Source organism: Vespa velutina, chromosome 1 (genome assembly GCF_912470025.1).
Source record: "Vespa velutina chromosome 1, iVesVel2.1, whole genome shotgun sequence".
Lineage (NCBI taxonomy): Eukaryota > Metazoa > Arthropoda > Insecta > Hymenoptera > Vespidae > Vespa > Vespa velutina.
In genome coordinates this window covers 572,627-596,148 of record NC_062188.1, presented here as the reverse complement: position 1 = coordinate 596,148, position 23,522 = coordinate 572,627, and the positions used below count along the sequence as shown (strand labels likewise).

Here is a 23,522-nt window from a genome sequence, read left to right as displayed (position 1 = left end):
CACCGCGACGCACTTGCGCCACGTCTTCTTCGTTCTTACCTCCTCTATCTTCTCCACCTCCTGTTCGTTCGTTCGCGGAAGGATAGACGTTAAACACGAGGAACACGAGAAACGAGGATGCACGAAGCGATTACGTAAAAGAGATCTGTGAATATATTTCAAATAGTAACGAAGATACTTTATTGTTTACCATCTTTTAATTCATTTGTTATGGCTAAACTATCCGAAGGTTTAAATTGATAATACCAGCGCCACTCCTTATTCGTTCTTCGAAATATTATCGTAGTTTCAGTCACCGGTCGATAAGGAATCATCCGATGGAATCGTACCTACATATTTACGTACGATAACAGATATCGGCCTTATCGACGCTCTCGTAACCTTCCATAAAATCCTATCTCTTGTTTATGAAAACATTTCCTTTTCTACTGCATAAACATTTTTATCGAACGATATTCGAATATCGAAAATTTCTCTTTTTATATTTATCATTACTTTGTACATATTTTTACATGGTAATGCGTCAAACAATAAATCTTACGTTTCGTACAATATTATACAATATTACTTAACAATGTTTTGAACTTTGTTTTGATACGTTGAAAGTCATAACGCGTTTCACCGTCTATGATAGACAATATATTGAATATATGTACAAGGGTATTTTTTGTTTATTTTTCTATTAGCTGCGACGTGCTTACTCGTGATAAATAAGTTAGTCGATGAAGTGAAATTCGTTGGAAATGTATCATTTTTCTATGATCTATAACGATATTACGAAAGTGTTTTATTGTTCAACGGTTCTCTGTTTTCTGCGTCAACGTCGTTTTCTAGATTTCTCATTTTTTTACCGAAACTATTAACCTCCGGATAATTCCACTTTTGTAATTTTCCTGTGCCAAGGAATGCGAAAGCTAAACCGCCCGTACAGTAAGTAATCGCTAGGATCCAAAAGATGATCCTCCAACTTTCATACGTTTGATTTTGATAGGTAATCGAACCAACCATGAAGCTACTCAAAAAGCCACCAAACGAGCTAATTGTATTGGCAATGCCAAATATCGTTCCGGAAAAATTGGGTGCAATGTCAAGGCCGTTTCCAAGATAACCCGCTGTAACTCCACCGTTTATCGTCAAAGCAACGGTAAAAATTGCCACGGACATCGTAGGATCGCGACCAAGGTACGCTTGAATGATCATAAGTAATCCCGGACTCATCACCGCTGTAACATTATTTCACAATATTATTAAACCCTGACAATATATATATATATATATATATATATATATATATATATATATATATAAAATGTGTCAATATCGAATACATACCGAAAGTCGTGAAAATCTTTCGAATAGCAGTAACCGAAAGTTTGTTCGTACGACGAAGATAATCGGCCAACGTTGAAGTCATTAAAGCAAAAATGTATTTCCCAAGATAAGGTAACGAAGATAGCATCCCGTTCTATACAAAATATTAAAACGACAAAAACGTTTAAAAGTATTATTCGTTATATGCAAATAAATTTCATTGTATTCGTATTCGTCGATTTGACTTACCTCTTTGATGTTAAAATTGAGTATATATTTCATATAGGTAGGTAATTGATTAACAACCGTGAAGTATCCAAATACACTGCACCCGTGTGTTATCAGGATCGCCCAAACCGGAAGCGAAGTGAAAATTGATTTCCACGGTACTGGAAAATGCTAATCGTACAAGGTGAAGTCTAGATAGAAGCGTTATAAAAATGCAGTTTTGTTTATCGTCTTTAAGGATAAAAAAAAAAAGAAAAAAAAGAAAAAGAAAAAAATAAAAATAAAAAGCCTGTATCGTGCCTGGCGTTAAACGTAAAATTACTCGAACGATCGATTGTAAACAAGGACGATTAAGAGAAGGAAGCTCTTTTAATTTCGTTAGGATGGACCGAATTGATTTGATTAAATGCGCAAAGATCTATTTCCTTTTCTTTTTTTCTTTTCTTTTTTTCTATCTCTTTCTCTCTTTCTTTATTATACCTTGGTGGACGAGGTAGTTCCTATGGATTCCTCGATGTAGTTTCGTTCCTCGGCGGAGATGCGTGGGTGTTGCGAGGGTGAATCATAGACGAAATAGAACCACGCTATGCTCCACGTCAATCCGACTATTCCCGTTACGTAGAAGACAGATTCCCATCCGAGAGAGGCAATGAGAAAACCGCAAATTGGCAACGTGATCGCCGCACCCAATGAGGATGCTACAGGAAATAAATTGAATTATTTCGTTTTTCGTTACTTCTTTTTTTTTCTTTTTTCTCTTTTCTTGTTTTTTTTTTCACTTCTCTCAGCATTGATATAAACATAAAATGTAATTTACCCATCATATTGGAAACGAATTTGCTACGGTCGGTCAGTGGAATCCATCGAGCAGTCATCGGTTGAATAGCAGGCCACGTGGCACCCTTAATTATAAAATCAAACGATTAAAGATATGTATATATATATATATATATATATATATATATATATATATATATGTGTATATATCGTGGTGGTAGAAAGGAAACATTGCAAACAGTATTTACTAGCATAAAACCAAGAGCAATTCGAAGAACAGCGACTGCGACGTATCCGAATTTGGCGAAAAGTGGCGTGAGAAGAGTGATACCGCTGGACACCAACATGCTATAGCCAAAGACTTTTTTGGTTCCAACAATTTCAGCCAATCTACCTCCAGGTATTTCCGTGCAGATGTAACCCCAATAGAAACTTCCGAGAATTAGATTGACCTCATATTCGTTCCATGGATACCTGGTTTGCTCTAACTCCTCCTACGAAAGGAATCGATCGATCGTTGGAGTTTTCTTTTTTTTTCGTATTTTTTTTTTTTTTCCGTCCACTTGTACACTCTCAGATTTCTTTCTTTGAAAATAGAAAAATATCTCATAGCAAAAGAAATAGAGAAAATAACGTACATATCGAGTTGTCAACGTCGAAGTAAAAGTCGATTCGTTCATTCTCGAAACATTCCCAGTTAGCATTGTCGTCTTAGGAGCTTCAATCGTCAAACTACTATTATCAATTGGAATGATTTCGTGGGAATTATTGGAATGTGAATACTTATTAGTAGACGTCTTCACCATCGATACGATGGCAATCGTCAGATTAACACGCAGCATATAGTTCAACATGAAACCGAGTATCACCATAATGTTTAACACTTGCAGGCAACTTAGTCGATCTGAAAATCCGTCAATTAGCTGGTTGTTATTAATGATCAGAGAAAAATATTTCCTGGAATTAAACGACTTTACCGGATGATAAATATTCAAAGAATTCGTACGTAACAAATTTATATGTACAGAGATATCTTTATGGATTTCTTCGAGATGTTTAAATATTTCATTTAATAGCTGTCTGATTAAAACGCGATCGTTTGGATCGTTTAAATATGTGGAACCAAATTTAGAAATTTGAAAGAGTCAGACCCTTTATTCTTTGAAACTCGCACGAAGCTTAAATCTCAATGAATATTTCTACCTAATAATTAAGCCATCGAAGTTTATGTCTCGTATTTTTTAATTATTTAATAAGATAATATTGATATCAAATTATAATCGAATAAAAAAACAATTAAATCGATTAGAAAAACATCAATTTATATGTTTCGTTCGATCAATAACATCTAATATTTATATATTGAAATATAATTGAATATACACGTTGGAATATTTATTTTAATAAGAATAGAATAAAAATGGGAAAAACTTTTCGACCGATTCATTTTCTGGAAAAACAGGTTACATTGAGATTACGTATACGAGATTATAATATGACGGAAGGGGATAGGAAATCATCGATAATCGATGACAAATGTTCGTTTGCATAGATCAAAGTCTTTAAGCAATTTTTATGTAACGTAATCGTATCTACACATTACGCATATATTGTGCATATATATCTTCATCAGCAATTGTATTTTCATTTTTGTTCGTGGCCGTGAACGAGCAATAGAACTTTTCTTTGTAAAACGAGAACGAAAGCAACTCCATTTCGTGACCTTTTCATCTTTTCGCGTTGAACTTTGAACTCTATCTCTCTCTCTCTCTCGCTCTCTCTCTCTCTCTCTCTCTCTCTCTCTCTCTCCGGAGAAACTGATCTTTCGAAATCGAAAAAAAAAGGAAGAATCGAAACGTTCGATGTGGAATTTAGAAACGTAAGTAGTTAAAATAAATCTTAACAGATCGTAAAGTTATTTTTCTAATTTCTATCGTAGTTTGGGTATGACTTTTTAATCTTTAATCATATAAAAACGAAAGATCTCTTTCTTTAAATGTTCGTATAAAAAAAAAAAATTATATATATATATATATATATAATAGAAATTCTAAAGATCTTCATTTATATCAAAATATTAATTCATCGTATCGAAAGATGATAGGTAAATGATTGTTATCAAATAAGATATTACGCAAACGATCGACGTAATACTGCAATTTATTTCTTTGCTTACGGATACAATTTAGAGGATTCATCGATCGTGAGAGATCATTATCGAGTCGCGATTTACGTTGTTACAACGTAACGGATTAAAAGAGGATTAGAAGGGGATTAAAAGAAGATATCGGATTCTCTCTAGAATTCAATTAGGATCATTGTTTAAATCTTATCGATCTACTTTAGTAACGTTCGTTTGATGAGTCATGAGAAGTAGAAGAAAAAGCTGGATCAACAAAATACGATACGAGTCCTCTTTATCTACATTACGTCTATTAAGTGTATTAGACATTGAATAACAAGAGGAGGAGGAGGAGGAGGAGGAGGAGGAGGAGGAGGAGAGGGTAGGCCGGATGTCCATGAACGTTAAACGAACTTATCAACGTGCCTATTTCGTTCTCATTTCGCGTGTTATAGCAAGGGAATCTATTACATATACATGCCCATGTACATTTATATATATATATATATCCCTCGTGCGATGATACAATTAAGAGCGTACAATATTAGATTTATCTATGATTCTAAGCTTCACCCTTTTCTCTTAACAAATCGCTCATTATCTAGATGCAAAGATGTACTCTTCTTCTGTTTTCGCTTTTTTTTTTTTTTTTTCTTTTTATTTACCTGTTCTTTTTTCTTTCTGTTTACGTACAACTATTAATATAAATATTTTCACGATGCATAAAAATGTTTTATCGGTTTTTCCAAATAAATGTTATATTTTCGATTAAATTTTGATTCAATTATTTAGGAATATATATAAGGCAACAAGATAATTACACAAACAAATTAAAGGAATTAAGATATGTAATATTGTCCTTTTTTCTTTTTTCTTATAATTTCTAAGTTCATTATTATCCATATTTTTTTTCTAATGTTTTTCCTTGTGAGATAATATTTTATTTAGCCTTGTTGTTATAATATGACGAAAAGAATGAGAACAAGGCTTAAAAGAAAAAGAAAATGAAATTTGCACGATTCGGAGACGAACGAGATATAGGTAAAACTATAATACCTATGCAACAACCTTCACCTAGAACTTGGACTCCTTCGTATTTTCCGACATCTATTTGCATTTTCTTCGTTGTTGATGAAATATAAAAAGAAAATAACCGAAATAGAAACTGACGTCAGAGTTTTGAAAACGAAAGTGTCAGCGTATAAACTAATGCGTGCAGATCCCGTCGTCTAATGTCAGACATGCATTAATTCGGGTCGAGCTATTAAAGATCGCGATAATCTCTTTTTATCTAACGCTCGAGCAACTCGAATGCGTAGAACTATGCCTTCTATTTTCTTTCTCTTTTTCTTCTTTTTCTTCTTTTTCTTTTTCTTCATTCTCCTCCTCATGTTCTCGCGCTCCATTATTCATCATGATTGTCGGCATTGTACATCTGCCTTCCGTATAATATAATATTTTTCTTTCGACAAGATATTTTGTAAAATTCCACTTGTGAACAAGAGTTCGATGAACCACGTTAGAATTTCGAATGGAAAATTCATGATTGATACATTTTCTTTGTTAACAATTGAAACAAAAAATATACGTAAAAATATAAAATCGACCTAACTTTTGTTACGTTAAAAGCGATAAAATAAATTCCCGATTACATTAGAACTTGACAGTATTCTTTATTTAAGTGCCACGGACACGATAATACTTTTCGTATTGTACCTATAATGATTACAAAGTCAGACACGTCACTAAAGTACAGACTTGGTAATACTGTCATTATGTTTTATAATTAATTATCATTAACATTTCAAGTAGGTACAACGAATAATGCAAAATAAAAAGATAAGAATAAAAAAGAAAAAGAAAGAAAGAAAGAAAAATGAAAAAAGAAATATAATTTATCACTTACTCGTAATATTACGATCGCAAGCCATCGTGTCCCCTTTTTCTTTATGCGTTGTCACAGTGTAATCTTTAAAACAATATCGCCGTTGAATATTTCACGAAATCACCGTTGAATATTTCACGAATACATTAAAATCCTTGTAAATAGAGAAATATTCCTGTGGGGGAGAGGGGACAGAATCGGTGGGTGGAAAAAAAATGGAATAATTTTTCTAATGGACCCAAAATCCTCGTTAACGAATTCTTGGCTATATTACGAGCTTATGTCTCGTATGATAGTCACTTTGATAAGATGTAGAAAAGCAAAAGACGAAGAAGAAGAAGAAAAAAAAAGAAAGAAAGAAAAAAAGGAAAAAAAAAAAGAGAAAGAAATGGATTTGGATCCAAAGAAAAGGAGGCTGATCCACACGAAAACTTCGTGAGAATCACTGGCAAGTGAATTGGTTTGCTCTACTCGCTTGGTCGTCACTGTTTGCCAAAAGTTCTTTTTCTACGTCTGAGATCGACAAAATCCTCTCTCTCTCTCTCTCTCTCTCTCTCTCTCTCTCTCTTCTTCTTTCTCCCTCTCCGCCCTCTCTCTCTCTCTCTCTCTCTGTTAGACAAAGGCGTCGCACATAGACGTATGCAAGAAAGAACGAACTCCCTCTTTCGAAAAGGAGAAGCTCAGACCGTAACAGCTCGTTGCCGTTTGCCGGCGTTAAGTTGCGACCGATACGATTTCGTAAAGTCTTTCCCTCTTTTTCACCTCCACCTCCTCTTCCTCCTCTTCTTCCTCCTCCTCCTCCTCCTCCTCCTCCTCCTCCTCCTCCTGCTCCTCTTCCTCTTTTCTCGTTCCATCCTTTTTCTTTTTCCTCCCCTTATTATTTCTCTTCGTCATCGTCGACGTTGCGTTGCATCGTTTATGTCGTAACAAAGCGTATACATACTATGAAACGGAGAGGGGCACGACTCTGGCGTCATCACCAGATAGCTTTTATTTACTTCTATCATATTGGATGTATTATATACATAGATACATGCATTTACATAGCTACGCTTAGGAAAGCGTCAGTTATATTCAAACTCTCTTGTCATTGGAGTCCACGGGCAAAAAGTTTCATTCGATTTATCATCGTTATTTTTGTATCTAATAGTTTTAGTTATTTATTTTTATTCTTATTTTTATTTTCTTTCTGTTTTTTCTTTTTTTCCTTTTTTTTTTTTTTTTCTTTTTTTTTTTTTTTCTTTTTTTCTTTTTTTTTACGATCAATTCGTCCAAACATAATAACAAGAAAAGAAAATTATAACGTAGTAAAGAAATAGAAACGATAAATTATCGTATAAGAATATCTCTATCTCTTTGTTTTTTATCTAGGACGATTACGAAGAATTTTTTTTTTTCTTTTTTTTCTTTGCTCCTTGAAACTGGAAACTGAGAGAGAAGAAGGAAAAAAAGGGACAGAAAAGTTATCCAACGACGAGCACGTTAGTAAGTTTTATTCATAGAGAAAAGAAAGTTACGAGAACGTTTAAATAAATTTTAAATTACAGCGAGCGTAGTTCTTTTTGTTATACCGAAAAGACGGCAAACGTTATAGATATATTTTTTCATTTTTCAAAAAGCGACTTTTTCATTTTCTAAGCATCGTCGTTTCGTTTAGTCTCACTATTTTATTTGTCCATGACAAATTCTTGTTTTTCTTTTTTTTTTTTTTTTCCCCCTTGTGTCTATACAATTATAATATTATATTAATAATAAGTATTTTAATAATAATGATCGTTTTAGAAAGATGTTCTTTAAAATTCGTCAAAACGATGCTTGAATAAGAAAGAGCCTTGAGATTAACGATTAGAACATTCAGATATAAATAATTCGAATATAAATCACTTGAGATTAATTCAACGATATAATTGTATTATTCTCATTCGAGAATTAATAAAGAAAAAAATTAATGAGAACCACTAACTTCACCTTAAGATTATTGCAATTTTTCTTTCAAGCAGAAAAAAAGACATTTATCTTTCGAATAATTATTATTCTTAAACTTTTTATCAATTTCTGTCAATAAAATATATATTTATGGAAGAGGATAATTTATTCGAGAAATGATAAAACCGACCCTTCGTTACGATCCTTCATTATCGACCGATCGACGTTATCGACGTTTCGATTATCGACCGAGCGACGTTATCGACGTTTTGATTATCGACCGATGAAAATTTTTTAACAGATGCTCTTTAAAGAGAAACAAGTATCGATCTTTCAATACCCTTTCATAAAGCGTGTAAGCGTTGTTTCTTTTCTCTTTCTTTTTCTTTTTCTTTTTCTTTTTCTTTTTCTTTTTCTTTTTTTTTCCAGCGGATGAACGTTTAATAGAAAAGATACTTTATTACTCAGAGATAACGTTTTTCTTCAAAGTTATTAAAAAGTTATTTAAAATTTTCAGATAGCCGTATACATAATATATTATAGCACGTAGAATTACTTCTTGCTTCCTACTTTTTTCTTTTAATATGAGAAATAAAAAATGTTTCGATGAGAGAGTTCTTCCTTTAGAAAATGATTTTTAATCGATCGTTAATAAAATGATGATGGTTATTAGCAACGACCTTTCGAATCCAAATGAATTTTAATTGAAATTCAAACATTTATTCCTTTCTATTCATTAATCTTTTCTATCAAATCTTCAAATCCCCTAGAGGACAAAAGAAACGTCGGATTTGCGAAAGATTAAAATGACGACCTTCGGACCTTTTCGTTATCCTTTTCATACTTTTGTTTCAATCGATGACAAAGAAAAAATACAGTAAGCGACTTTATACTATTCATCGAGTTCGAAATATTTTCTTCTTTTCTTTTTCTTTTTTATTTTTTTTTTTCTCTTTTTGCAGAATTGTAATAACGCGCGAATTGTTTGATATATCTCTTTGTTTTTATTTTCGAAAATTTTAAAGCGAGAGAAGAAATATCCTTCGAGCTTCAGGCATAACTTTATGATTAAAACTGTTGTAACGTGACATAGACAGCAGAAACTCAGATATCCGTTTTATTCTCTTTATCTAGACTTAATGTCTCATCTCCTTTAAATTATTGAGAAATCTTTCGTAGTAGGGTTGAAACGATGACTTGAAAAACACACGGATATCGTAGACAGGATGAAAAAGAATGATAGAGTTAAATGGCCAAGGAAAATTGTTCGTCTTCTTTTTCGTTTTAAAAGAGAAAAAGTATTATAAACGTTTTTCTTTTCTCTACTATGTAAGACAAAAACGAAATCTGATTAAATTTAAATAATTAACCCTCTTGTTTTGGTTCCTTCTAATCCCATTGATATTTTTTAAGCGGAAAATATATTTTCTCTTTCTCTCTCTCTCTCTCTTTTATCATGGGCTATTGCTTTCCAATTCAATATGCGATCGTTTTAATTCATTAGAAATAGCAATTTATTCAAAGGAAAAATAAACCAGTATTATTGGAGAAACTGGAAAACTGCAATGCAAACGTAAGCATAGAGATCGCAATTAGACGAAGATGAAATTGGAACAAAGAGAGCTATTAACAACTATCGTCGTTCGTAATCAAGAGACCTACGTCGTGCAATAATGATTTCATGGGAACTGGAACGTTTGCCTGTACGACGCCCGAAACGTTTCAATACTCTCCTTACCTCAAAGCGAATGTACTACACTCTTATTTATTTTAACCCAAAATGTATTAATTTCATTTATGTAATCGAACCATTCTCCGTGAAATATATAGGAAATGAGATTTAAAAAATCATTATCGAATTTGTTAGCTTTTACGAACATGTTGCCTATCCTAAGGAGCCTAAAAAGTTATCGACAAAATATCATTTTCGAGCGACATTATCGACACAGTATAGAGAGTTGCCAATCTTCAGGCGAACAAGGTAATAAGCCATTTGAGTGCTCTACGTCGTCGTGAAATTATTCATCGTGCTATGTCTTCTAACATAAATGAGATTCTTCTTCAGTTTCGATTGAAATTTAAAAGACCCATTGCTCTTTCGATAGAAGAAAATTATTGGAGTAAAAGTCCAAGGAAAAAAATCATTAATAATTTTTCAAGTCTTATAGATCTTTTTCCTTTAAGACCTTAAAGATAAACGAGATCTCACTTGAATGATATTCGAAAAATTCATAGGAAATATTCGATACGTTTCAAAGAAGCTTTCAAAGGAATTTTCTAGAGGAAATACCTCACAAAGTAAATGTAAGAATGTTGAAATGAAAAACTTCGTATTAGACGGAAGTACGAACTGTCATTTTGTCAAAGCGTCGCGATGTGAATCAAAATTTTCTTCTCTTCTCGTAAGGATCCTTTTGGTTGGCGAGGATAGGTCAGCGGGATTTATAAAAAACAGAAGGTAAAAATTCAACATATGTGTGTACATTTAATGAATCACAAAACATAATGAAATACGAGTAGATCTTTATTCTTTTTTCTTTTTTTTTAAGCAACTTCCTACTTTGAGATAACTTTGATTATTCGTAAAAATATACTATCCCAAGGATTACCATTTTACTTATTACTTCTAATTTACACCGTAAAAAAAAAAAGATCATCTTAGTAATGTATAACTTCAATATGAAAGCACGACGATGTTTGCTTTATACCTTCACTGTATTAAGAGCAATTGCATCGTATCAACGCCATAAGACGATTATCGACTTTACGTTCGTATATCGAATTACTTTCTCTATGAAAAGATTCCTTAGAGATTTATGACTATATCAAATATCATCTTACCTTCCGAGTTCCGCATCGATGCCAAAGAGATTACTCTTAAATCTTGAAGTTTGTGTCAACCATATAACATATTCCCTTTCTTCCTATTTATCTATCTCGTTTAATTCTTTACGATATAATATTCGACGAAGAATGACGATATCATATTGTTATGTTCTAAAATGAAATAAAATAATTTATTTTTTCAAAACTTTGAAAAAATACTTTAGCGAATCGAAAAAATTTGTTGTAGTATAATTTACAATCGTATCGAATATTCTCTCGACATAAACGAAACATTTTATTCTAGTTGTTCATGAATAATACGTAGGATTATTCCCAAGCGTGTTCGACGCTGACGCAAATTCTCTTTTCTGTGTTATATACATGAGTATACAAGATATATCGAACATCGTGTTGTGTATCGGCAATCTCGAATCTGGCCCAGATAAGTAATTGCGATGCTTCGCATTATATAACGAAAAGGAAAAGATGCGACAACCGGTTGTCGGACCTGTGGACGCGCATTTCTACTCCATCGCAAGTAGGATTTCTCTCGCTTACTCTCATACGACACATTAGGGATTACATTACGTAGCATATTCGAACGCGAACTCGAATTACCCCTCAAAGGGTGTCAAGGATCGTGCTCAAAGATAGATAGCTCTCTGCAAATTGCACTTTCGTTACTGTAAAATCGATTTTCCTCCTTTCGTTCACCATTTAATTCTCTTTCGTCTTTTCTCCCTTTTCCAAACATCGAGACGTATGGATAGTCAAAGATCGCTGTCCTGAAAAAAATCTTTCTCTTTCTTTTTTCCTCTATCTATCTAACTATGAAAAGGTTTATGATAATATCAACAATAAAAGGGATCGATTTCAATTCAGTTTAACAAGATCGTTCTGTTTTATGAAAAAAAAGAAAAAAAAAAAAAAGAAAAAAATTTTGGCATTTTTGTCTTTCTTTTTTTTTTCTTTTGTCTTTTTTCTTTTTTTTTCTTTTTTTTTTTTTTTTTTTGGTCCCTTTCATCTCTACGATATACAGAAATATCCGTGGAAAACAGGTACGTGTCAAGGAGATTCCCAAGTTGGTAGTCGATACTCTTATGGAAAATTATTCCTCGCAAATCGTTCTAATCTTTGTCCAAACGTCTGATAGACGTTTTACATCGTGTTTTCTTACCATTATTATTTAATACTTAATAAAATACGAACAAATTTTATTTCTTTTCTGAGGAAAAACAATATGTCCAAGTTTGTTTTCAAAATTACATGTTCGAATACGCATTAGTCAATTTTATTTTTATCCAAAAGAATGACTCATAAATATATAAAAGTAATAAGAAGATTCGCTTTCACAATTTGTAATAATTTAGCATTGTCAGTTGCGTGTCGTCTATACATTATACCTTATATAGATAGCTTGTATATTTATATACATATATAGCTATATATGTATAAAATTATTATCATAGTCGGTGAATATTCCTTATCTATAACTATTGTTATTTTGACAATGAACCAACCCTCGCAAGTGCGTCATCTACGGCACGTTCGTATTTCCATAGACGAATACATTGAGCAATAGTTCAGCTTGATAGTATTTAAAGGCGACGGGGAGACTTTTTGTTCTTACGTGACATTAATATTACTCATCCTTTATTTTACGATCGGCTTGCTTTCATGCCCTTTAAAACGACTCGATATTTATCAACGGTCAGTTTCGTACGATTGATTAAAAAGACACATTAAAAGAGACACATTACGACGACTCGGAATATTTGCAGCAGGTGCAGATGATTCAAGTATTGCCAAGAGAGACGAGAGAGAAAAAAAGCTTGAATGTTTCGATCGTTACGATCGTATTCAGATAAAGGATTTACAAGTTGTTTCAATGAATTTCGACTAATGAGATAGATAGATGGAGAAAGAGAGAGACGGAAGATTATTTTACAAGACTATAATCGATAAAGTTGTTTTAGACTTCGTTAAGAAAATAATCAATTAAGATGCCGGATTGAAATGTTATTTCGAAAGTAAACTTCCTAGGACTGCATCACAGTCAGTCTATTCTTACCTGCAAGAACTTTTAACGAGTAGTTTATTTATAGTATCATCTACTTCCTATAATTCATATCAAATTCAATTAATATTGATCTTCGAGTTTTATTCTTACTTAAGAGGATAATTGTTCTGATAATTGATATCCAAATAGTAAAGACTTTGTATTCATTCTGTATCAATCAATTAAGTATTATTTCAAGAATTTTCGATTGTAAAGAAAATGGAAAATAGGAAAAACGATATTGCCTTGTTGTTACCGTATAAAAGAAAAGAAAAAAAAAAAAAGAGAGAAAGAAAACCATGAGCCAATCAAAATTCGTAACAGCTTTGGCAACGAAATTAGTTACGATAGAAAATTGAGCTCAAATTCTCAAACGAAAAGGAATTCAACGAAGGTAATATTAAACTTTACTTTTCGTTCCGCGAGGTAAACTTTCGTCTTTCACGTTCTAGGTTGACTTTAGAAGCGTAATTCTACACCTACGAAGGCCTTTGTCATGTTATTTTAAAGCTTTAAGGATCAACAAAATATCACGCAGATCGATAAAAACGACGATAAAATGAACGTGAGAAGTTAAAGAAATCGAATGGAGATAAGAAAAAAGAAAAAAAAAAAAAGGGGGAAGAATAAATTATCTATAAAATCAAAAGCTTAGAAAAGCAATTAAAATGCGAACTTGATTGTTACCAATCAAACTTATCATTAAAATAGTAACAACTAATTATTTTATTTATTTACTTATTTATTGATTATTTTTCTTTTCGTTTACACGTAATCAACGAATTACAATATTTTTTTTATAATTTTAATATTATTCTCATTTAAATGGATTCTCATTCTTGTTTCTTCGAACTTTTAAATTATTTTTTGTCATTAAAGAAGCACACGTTCCAAGGAGAAAAACTTTTAAAGCCTTTGACAAATATTTCAAAGTTTTTAATATCGGAAACATACTTTTCTTCAACGAAAAGAAAAGTATCGCATTTTATAAAGTTTAAAAGTCATAAAAATCACATCGCGCTCGACTTCTTTATTGTCGAATTTTTACGCTCATTGAACTCGAAGAAGCTCGGTAGAATTTTTAAAATTCTATTCTAAAATCCTAATCTTATTATTATTACAAAATGTAGCAAACATTGTAGAATTGATCTCCGTATACATTATTATAAATCGATATTCTTGTAACTTATCAGATGGCAATACGTAACGATTCATTGTCTTATTTTTTTCTTTTTTCTTTTTTCTTTTTTCTTTTTTTTTTCGTAAGAACGATCGAAGTAAAAAACTCGTGATCCTTTGCAATTATACTTTTATCAAGATTGAAACGATCTATTTTCATAATCATGTTGGCATAATAATGCCGGAATCTTCCTATCGCTTCCGCCACAAATCCTTAACATAACAACGACCATTCGTTTCTCACCGTTTTTACGATGATTCGCGAATAAAGAAAAAGTGCAAAATACAAAAACTACCATTAACGTCGGATCAATTTTTATAAGAGAAGAGTAAAACGGAAGAAAGGAAATGGAATTAATAAAAAAAAAAAAAAAGAAAAAAAAAACAAAAAAAAAAGGAATAATAAAAAGAGAAAGAATACAATAACTTATATTGAAATATTGTATTTATCATTAACGCTATCATTTGATCTCGATCGAAGGCAAAGAACAAGAACAAAATTTCGTTCGACCGGAAATAACATATATATTATATATGTACATAGATATACATACATATATATATATATATCTATGATGTGTAAAGAATATCGATCCTGGTACTCGCGTTGTCGTATTTCATTACGGGATAAAAAGTAGAGTGCTCGTGTTTGATTGACTTCTCGTAAAAATCCATTTAATGTTTCCGGCAATAGTGAGCTTTGCAAAGAGAGCAAAAACTCGATATCTACTAACGGACAAAAATAAAAAAGATTCAATATTGTAATACGAAAAGTTTGGATCCATTCTCTTTACTTTTTCATCCTCTCTTTTTTTTTTTCTTTATTTGTCCGACAGAATTTTAAAGTACAGCGACTTTTAAATATCTTTGCTACGGTATAATATATATTTATTATAAATATGCATTTAGCCAAAAGAGAACGCAAACAATTAATAAACGTGGATGGAGGTCTACATACCTGTGGTCTAATTCGTATCACGTATTTTCAGATAATTTCATCATTCATGAGAAATCGTATGAGCGATTCCGCTCGTAAATAATTTCTCTCGCATACGTCGACTATACTATTATATATTATCGTAAACATCTATGTCAAAAGGATAAATATATTTTATTGACTCTTCTCCAAAATAATTCCTCTATTGGTTTATTTGTTCAATTCATATTTTGTTTGTTTTGCAATTCTATGAAAGAAACGACAACGTATAAAAGAATAGTCGCGAGATTCGTGACTTTCTAACGACCAGAGCTTTTAATAAATTGGAATATTACTTTGTAATCGGTCCCTTTCAAGAGTCATTCGTCAAAGCGTCCAAACGTCGTTCTTTTCCACGGGAAAAAGAGAAAAAAGTTTATTGGTAGCGGCTAGTGAATAATAATAATAGGCCATTCTCGAACAAGGATCTCTTGTGGGAAAGCGATTAATCGATTTTCATTCTCACATGCGACATTGCAAAATATGAAATATTGAAAAATATGTGCTAGTGTCCTTCGCGGTTTTTAAGAATAATACAAAAAGTATTTATTCATGATTATTAATTATCATTCTTTTCGAATAGCAAAATACAGGCGACTATGTTGGATCCGTTATATTAATATCTTTTGAAAAGACCCATAAAGCATAATCTCTTTGAAACTTTAATAAAGGAGGACATTATATAACTTTGAATCAATTTTATATGATCTTTTGAAGTTTTATTAGAAAAACGATCACAAAAGCGAAGATATTTGCATGTGACTAATCCATATTTGATACTCGTGATCAGGTTTTCGAAATTTGCAAATTTATTACAAGACCGAACCATAACCATTTAATCGAAAACGAAAATCGGATTAAATGCCCGTTTTCGTTGAAGAGCCGATCTAAGAATCGATATGATTAAACTCTCTGTCTTGTTTTCTTAATGGTAAAAAACGATAAAAACGACTTTTACGTATAATATTTACCTTTCTTATTGAAATGATCGATTCAACTTTCTTCTTCGCGTTAAATCGAAGATACAGAATATTTTTTTTTTTTTTTTTTTTTTTTTTTTTTTTTTTTTTAGAGAAATTTTAACCGAAACGAAAGACCAATGAAATTTCTCCGTATTAACATTGATATTTCTCAAATTTAAATCTCGATAAGGCGAGTTCGTTAAATCCAGGTGCACTTCTCTCCTGACACAAATCGAATCATCTCGTGTGCTTTGCAAATGCGAATAAAAAATAATCGAGTAGATAATTAATAAGTAAGGGAATTTCGCAAATACAACGGGAAGATTTATACCCCCATTACGAATCAATGCGTTCGAATAGCCATCATTACTTTCTCTTCGCTAGCCTTATTCTTCATCGTCGTTCTTTTTCAGTATCGAAACGCAGAAAGTCAAACTCAAGGATAACACGCTTCGGTAACGCTCGTTACATCCTGTAACACGTGAGTACATGGCCCACCTTATGAACAGGAGTAAAAGATGCTCGGTTATTCGTTTTTACGAGCTGTCGAATACGTTTGTAAAGATTTCTTCGATCATAAGCATTTCTTTCGAACGGCCTTTACAATACTCCTTCGCTATTTCAAGCAAGTTTTTACGATCGCCTCATCTCGACATTTCATACTAGGCGGATATATTAATTGAAATAGCAAGATCCATTGAATCTTTACTTTTATTATATTTCTTCGGAGTATTTACTTTCGTCATTCTTCTACGTAATTATGAATTTAATTACAAGAATGTCCTACTTCGCTACGAACAAGGTGCCTTAGAGAAAAACGAGGGGGTAGTTTTTACCATTGTTCGCGAAAGAATAATAAATTCTTGAAAATAATATTACCTAACGATAATTATGCGTTCAAGGAATAATAGAAAAAGAAAAAAAAAAAAAAAGAAGAATAATGTTTAAACGAATTAAAAATAGGTTGTACGTTAATTATAATCTTCGATGAAATATTTATTTTAAATATTTGCAACGATGAAATATCAATCGGTAAAACGATTTTCATGTAAATTGTGTGAATATTCCGAGGAATGACCCTACCGATTTCGCGACTAATTTTGCCAAAGGGTTCACCGGCCGGTCAAGACGAATAAGAGGATGAGGAAGGACGAAAGAAAGGAAGGAGAAAGAAAAAAAGAAAAAGAATTAGGGGGAGAGAAGAACCACGAGAGGGCCCACCTTCTTTCTTGTAGCTGTTGGCGAATGTTACGATGAAAAAAGAAAAAAGAAAAGAAAGAAATGAAGGATCCCGATGTTTTCCTGGTCCAAACTGGTTTGGCTGCGATATATCCTTATGCGAGACGAATCGGAGAGCTGCGACGAAGTCACGTAAGGATTTAGCATTTGGCCACCGCATGTTTTTCTTAAAACCGAATCTTTTCTCCAACTCAAAGGGAATAATAGATAAATAAAGAATTGAATTCATTTTAAGCTTCGTTGAATCATCGCCGTTGTGAAATTAACGTATCAAATGATATTTCGTAGAATTGACAAAATTATACAAAATTACAAATCGATTGCAAATACTTTTCCAATATTTCCGATCGATTAATTATATTTATTGAATCGTTAAAAGTAGGAGAAAAAATTTTTCCATGAGTAAAACGTAAGCTCAATTATTCGGGTCAAGGTTAGATCGTGCTCGCGATTTTCGAACGAAGTAATACTATGATTTGTGCGGGAGTACTCAACGTCTATAAATTTTCCACCCTCGAGTGCCACCAACGAGAAACGATAACCATTAATGAGACAATTAACGCAATCCAAATGTATAACGTGAAATAACGGACAGAGACACAGATGTTAAATCATTGAAATATTCTCGGCATGTGAAAACGATCCTCCGATATCGTTTCGTTCTTAATCAGTTCGGTGCATATCGTTTCGAATTAATTACGCAACAAATGAAATATTTGTTTTCTGAGCAATTTAAACGCAATACATTTTCCTTTGACGATCCCTTATGGAAACAGTTGCGATTCCTCGAAATTTCATTAAATTTGGCCGAGTATTAATAATCACATATTTTTAATAGGATATTTTTCCAAGTATAAATCTTAAAAGTCTTTTCAAGGGATATTAAAGAATGATCGGTTGAAACTGGAAAAATATTAGCATAGATCCTAATAGTAGACATTTCCTCGTTTTCTCTTGTCTTGGTGGTTATTAATGAATAAAGAAACGAATTCATTTTTCCATTAAAAAGAAGAAAAAAAGACAATATCAAAAAGATATATTATTGTGTGAAAATCTTTTCGTATTTGTTTGAACATAAGATAATTATTAGTAATTATTTCTCAACGTGGTATGTATCGTATCGTATACACGTATTTAATCGTAGTTGCAAACAAAAATATTTATATGTATGTATATGAAAGAATGGAAGAAGAAGAAGATGATGATTTGCGACAATAGAAACATAAAGGGATTAGCATAGTACTAAAAGATTGGCAATATGGGCGGGACAGTAGACGCCATCGATTCTAAAGGTTGATGACATAGTCGATACGAGCGCGTCCACAACCGGTAACGTGGCCATAGGCATGCTTTGATATTTACTCGTAAATCTTTCTTTTAATGACGTGCCTGCGTGCTGTAGGAATTACAATCAGGATGCTCGCAAAGCTTGTAACAGTTCTCAGTAGGACGATGAGAAGAAGGATGACGAGGACGCCAACAAAATGGTTTGGTACGCTTTCGCAAGTGAATTTCTTGCACATGGACTCGTTCGTCTGTATATGTTTGCCTCTCTCCTATAACTATCTTCTGTCTAATTAATTTCAAAAATATGCAAAAGAGAGAGAGAGAGAGAGAGAAGTGGATGAGAAAAGAAAACTTTTCAATCGGGATGCGGTCAAGTATTCTGACCGCACTATCGTTTTAAATCAAATAAATCTTGTCTTCTAAATCTATTTATATTTTCGTAGAAACAAACCTATTATATATATATATATATATATAATAATAATAATATTTTTTTATTTTACAGAAAAATGTGTTTTATCTTCAAATGATTTATTTTTCTCTCTCATTTTAACGAGCATCGATTATACAAATAGATGCAAATTTATGTATTATTTAAAAGAATAAATATTAAAACTATCTGTTGATTTAGAGACGCTTTGAAAATTTTCTAAGTGCATCAATAAATTTATCAATTGATTTTCATTATACAAAATAAAACGGCACAATTGGATCGATTCGAAAATATTTTTACAAAAATCCATTGAATTTTCAAACGTACGATATGTTCATTCCATTTCCTCCTGTGACAATAATTAATAAGCATTCTTCCATTTCAAATTAATCCTCGTTTGTTTTTATTACAAAAAATGGCTCTCGAGATTTTTTTTCTTTTTTTTTTTTTTTTTAATTTATTTTTTCTCTCTATAAAGCTTATATGATAAGTAATTAATTTAATAAAAATTTCATGAATATTAAATCAGACGATTTCGTTGCACCATTTGTTTGTAGAATTTTATGAGAATATATATCTTTCGGTGCAAATATTTGCATTTGAAAAAAGAAAAAAAACAATGCGGTTTCGGTTTGTGAAAAACATAAATATCTAGTTAACGATCATAAGCTATCTGTTAAATTGTACCTTGGTGCTGTTATATCATGGAACGTGGAACAATGTTTCACGTTTACGCTATTATGACGACTCACATTTTCATTTGAGCGACGACACGTAATTAAGTTTATTTAGTGACGAGACTAGACGAGACAGTCAATTATCGCCGGTCAGAGGCCGACATATCGAGACATGATATCTTTATGAGTAAATTAGAAACTTTTCATCGAATATTAAACGTATTATTTCATTTATATTCCTTCTTTTTTTCTTTCTTATAATTAACGTTAACGAAACAATCAGCCGACGATATCTTTTATAATATCATTTTTCATACTCACGAATAAGTCGTTAATCCCATTCCAAATAATACATCCATATTATTTTTAATTAAAGGATCAGAACGGTATAACAATTTTGTTCTTTGTAAAAATAATTTCCATGGAAAATGTTCGTCGTTGAAAATTATTCGAATAGCGTTCTTAAAATAGGAATTTCATTTCCCTCCCTTGTTTTGAAATTCGATGTTAAAATATTAATCTCTCTGTGAGATATTTCATATATAGCTTTCTATCCTTGACACGTACTTTATTATGAATATTCGTTATGCGTATGAGAATACGTATGATCTTACACGAGATAAAATTAATTAAGATTTTACAGAATCAACCAATGTTCGTTATTATTTCACCGTAAAAGTTCATTAATAGTTCGCTACTGTTGTCGTTAAAAAAAAAAAAAAAAAAAAAAAAAAAAAGAAAAAAAAAATAAATAAAAAAAAAGAAAAGAAAAGAAAAAGCAAACAGAAATGGAAAGAAAAAGAAATTATCGCAACTATTTTTTTTGACAATAAAAATATACGATTAATTTATTTCACGTCAATTACGAAAGATGTTCGTGCGAAGGCGTTGTTCGATATTAATAGTTATACATTCCTGTTATTTCCGTACAAATGCTTGCGAAAGTAAAGTCATGGAATTTAAAATAAAAAATTGGGACTCGGAGTCTCACGATCATCGACCGGCTTACGTAGGAAAGTCTTTCGAGCTCCTCTCGGATGGTGACGCATCATTCTTCCCTCTCTTTCCTTTGCGCTTCAAGAAAACCGGCTTCGTTCTCCAAACGTAAGAAGATTACAGACCTTAATCGTTCACAGCTCGCGCAATAATTTTTCGGAAATGTCGCTATATCCATATAGTTTCAATTTCATATTTCTTTCTCTTTCTTTTTCTTCTTATATATATATATATATATATATATATATATATGTATGTGTGTTTGTGTGTGTGTGTGTGTGTGTGTGTTTTACTTTTCTACCTTCTAGGTCAACTATTGGTAACCTCAACATTGACATTTTATGAAATTGAGTTTTAAATTTGTTAGAAAGAAACGGAAAGAATTCGAAAAAAAAAAATAGAGAAAACTCAAAAAACGAAACAACTCAAACAAGTTTAAGAATTTTAGAAAGCATAGTTTAATATACCACGTTTAAAATATTTTAACGTGGAATCAATTTGAGTTTGTTTCAAAATTCATTCGCGTTCGGAAATGAAACGTATTCGAAATTTATACTAATTCTATAACTAGAAGAAGAAAAAAGGGATTTCAATGGACTACTTATAAAGTTTTATTTACTCGTTTTGTCATCTATATCTATTTATTAACTAGCTCAAATTATCACGATCAATTATAATATTAAGCCTATAAAATTAATCTTATTTAAATTCTGTTGAAAAATTCACATTTTTTATTATAATTGACATCTTTAATTCTAATTTCACGACAGACGTCATTCACATTGATGTCATTTAAAATTTTTGATAGTAAAGAGTTAGAGGTATTTGCGTGTAAATTATATGCATATATATATGGGTATACTATGCAAAATATTCTGTGTACTTACATGTATTTACAAGCATAAGTGCAAGGATTTAGATAAGAACATGGCTATAAACTTTGATTCTGAAAGTGCTGACGGTGGTGCAAGGATCATGCTATAAATTTCCTCCTGATATTTTCGATAGAACTTTGTCTCGTCTTTTCTTAACAAGTATCGATTTCAAGTACGAGAGCACGCGAATATCTTATTACTTTCCTTTCGTGTTTTCGTTGCCATTCGTTTGACAAACGATGCGACGTCGACAATGCGTCGTCGTATCCTTCTTCTTATCTCTCTCTTAAAGTCTATTTTTCTGCTAGAAAAATAAGAAAATGTTAAAAGAAAATTTCATTTTGTACCATTTCACTTTGTCTATATTTATCATTCGGTATATCGATCGATCTCGATTATACTAATTTTACGAGATCTAATGAGAATGAGCGATTAGAGTTGTGAAATGTTTTTAATGTCGATGAATTATATTTCTGAAAAAGAATATCAGGGGAACAGGTATATCCATCCATTTGACCTTTTGGCCTTAACCTTCTAATACAAGAATTATGTTTTAACTGCAACTTCGTGTTCTTTGGACATGCGTATAAATACATCGAAGAAGATCGCACGTTAATCCAAAGGAATAAACATTCACGATAGAAATACACTGATATTAAGTTCCATTATGGTATTAAGATTATATATATATATATATATATATACATAAGATTATATATATATATGTGTGTATGTATGTATGTATATTGTTAGAAACTCGATAAGGAAATTAGAAACGCTTGATTTATCATACAGACTAATGGATCTGCGAACATCGCCCACCCACACGATATATATATACATATGTATGCACAGTTATGCGTATACGCATATGTAACATTAGTTCGTTTAGAAGCATTCAAAGTGATGGTTCCATTCAAATATGTCGTAATGTAATTCCATACGACGGAGAGTTTAAATCGAAAGTCTTCTATCCATTTTAACATGCCTCCTTCGACAATTTCGGCATAGCTTATCTGATATAACATAGATATGCACGGAACGCGGAAGAAATTTACCTAGATATCGTAATATTTAATACATTGGAATGAGAGTTAAATTTTAAAAAGAGAAAATGATTTATGCCAATGAGATAGAAAGAACAGATCGCATAGATAATTCGAAATATTTTTCAAATCATCTTAAAAATTTTTTATGCTGTTCTTCGTCGTTCCAAGGATCAAAAGTCAAAGAACAGGAAATCAGAGTCCTCTTTGAGGATTAGCTCGCCTCTAAGATAAAATAATCGGAGAAAAAAGACAGTTGTCTATTTTTTTTCTTTTCTACCCTTTTCAGAGACACACGTTATCGCACACCATTATAAATCTCCTTGAACGTGAAATATCAAGATATCAAAGAACACGCGGGGATTAATCAAAGATAAATAAAAACAAATAAGGATTTGGAGATTAAATATCGCGAAGGAAATTTCTCTCACGTATTCCTTTCATCGTTCTATCACATCGAGATAATGTCCTTATAAAAATATAATAAATCAAGGATCTTCGCTCGAAATGACAATACAGAATTCGGAGAAAGTGATTTAAATTTTAACGAAAGTTTCATGATCGATTAGAATCGCTTTGACTAGAAATGCTTTCTCAATGTTCGATTAAGAAACTATATCTGTGTATCTGATATGAGGTTGAAGATGAAAGCCGAGCCCTTGGAACGATCCTCGATTCTTTTACTTCGTCTTAACTCTTTCTTAGAATAATTTCTCTC

General features: G+C 31.8%; 2 protein-coding genes across 9 annotated transcripts in view; one reads left to right on the top strand and one right to left on the bottom strand.

Moving 5' to 3' along the window:
* The first annotated feature begins 14 nt into the window (after positions 1-14).
* LOC124957699 (mucin-5AC-like) overlaps positions 15-23,522 on the top strand; it is a 39,419-nt gene continuing 15,911 nt past the window's right edge. For 2 of the 6 annotated variants that reach the window (XM_047514929.1, XM_047514880.1), the window contains exons 1-4: positions 15-147; positions 992-1,182; positions 16,665-16,732; positions 17,361-17,622. In XM_047514929.1, coding sequence (XP_047370885.1) covers positions 17,505-17,622 — 118 coding nt within the window. In that variant the 5' untranslated portion in view covers positions 15-147; positions 992-1,182; positions 16,665-16,732; positions 17,361-17,504. Of the gene's footprint in view, positions 166-991; positions 1,183-16,664; positions 16,733-17,360; positions 17,623-23,522 lie in introns of those variants that run through there. The other 4 variants (XM_047514888.1, XM_047514896.1, XM_047514917.1 and 1 more) reach the window with 4 other exon arrangements.
* On the bottom strand, positions 157-7,045 carry LOC124957720 (putative inorganic phosphate cotransporter). 3 transcript variants are annotated; one of them, XM_047514941.1, is made up of 9 exons: positions 6,345-7,045; positions 5,495-5,558; positions 2,955-3,220; positions 2,565-2,810; positions 2,357-2,441; positions 2,020-2,237; positions 1,561-1,710; positions 1,333-1,465; positions 157-1,223 (listed from the first exon to the last, which is right to left on the bottom strand). In XM_047514941.1, exons 2-9 carry the CDS (start codon positions 5,553-5,555, stop codon positions 775-777), a joined length of 1,608 nt encoding a protein of 535 aa, XP_047370897.1. In that variant the 5' UTR covers positions 5,556-5,558; positions 6,345-7,045; the 3' UTR covers positions 157-774. The 3 variants fall into 3 exon arrangements, with proteins under 3 accessions (XP_047370897.1, XP_047370906.1, XP_047370914.1); XM_047514950.1 differs by lacking the exon at positions 5,495-5,558 and having other exon boundaries at positions 6,345-7,044; XM_047514958.1 differs by lacking the exon at positions 5,495-5,558 and having other exon boundaries at positions 2,955-3,051; positions 6,345-7,044.

Coding starts and splice junctions, on each gene's coding strand:
- LOC124957720 (XM_047514941.1), bottom strand. CDS start 5,555: ATGCAAATAGATGTCGGAAAATACGAAGGAGTCCAAGTTCTAGGTGAA. Junction 3,221..5,494: donor AGGTGAAGGTTGTTGCATAG/GTATTATAGTTT, acceptor ACGGATTTTCAG/ATCGACTAAGTTGCCTGCAA. Junction 2,442..2,564: donor TTGCTCTTGGTTTTATGCTA/GTAAATACTGTT, acceptor TTTATAATTAAG/GGTGCCACGTGGCCTGCTAT.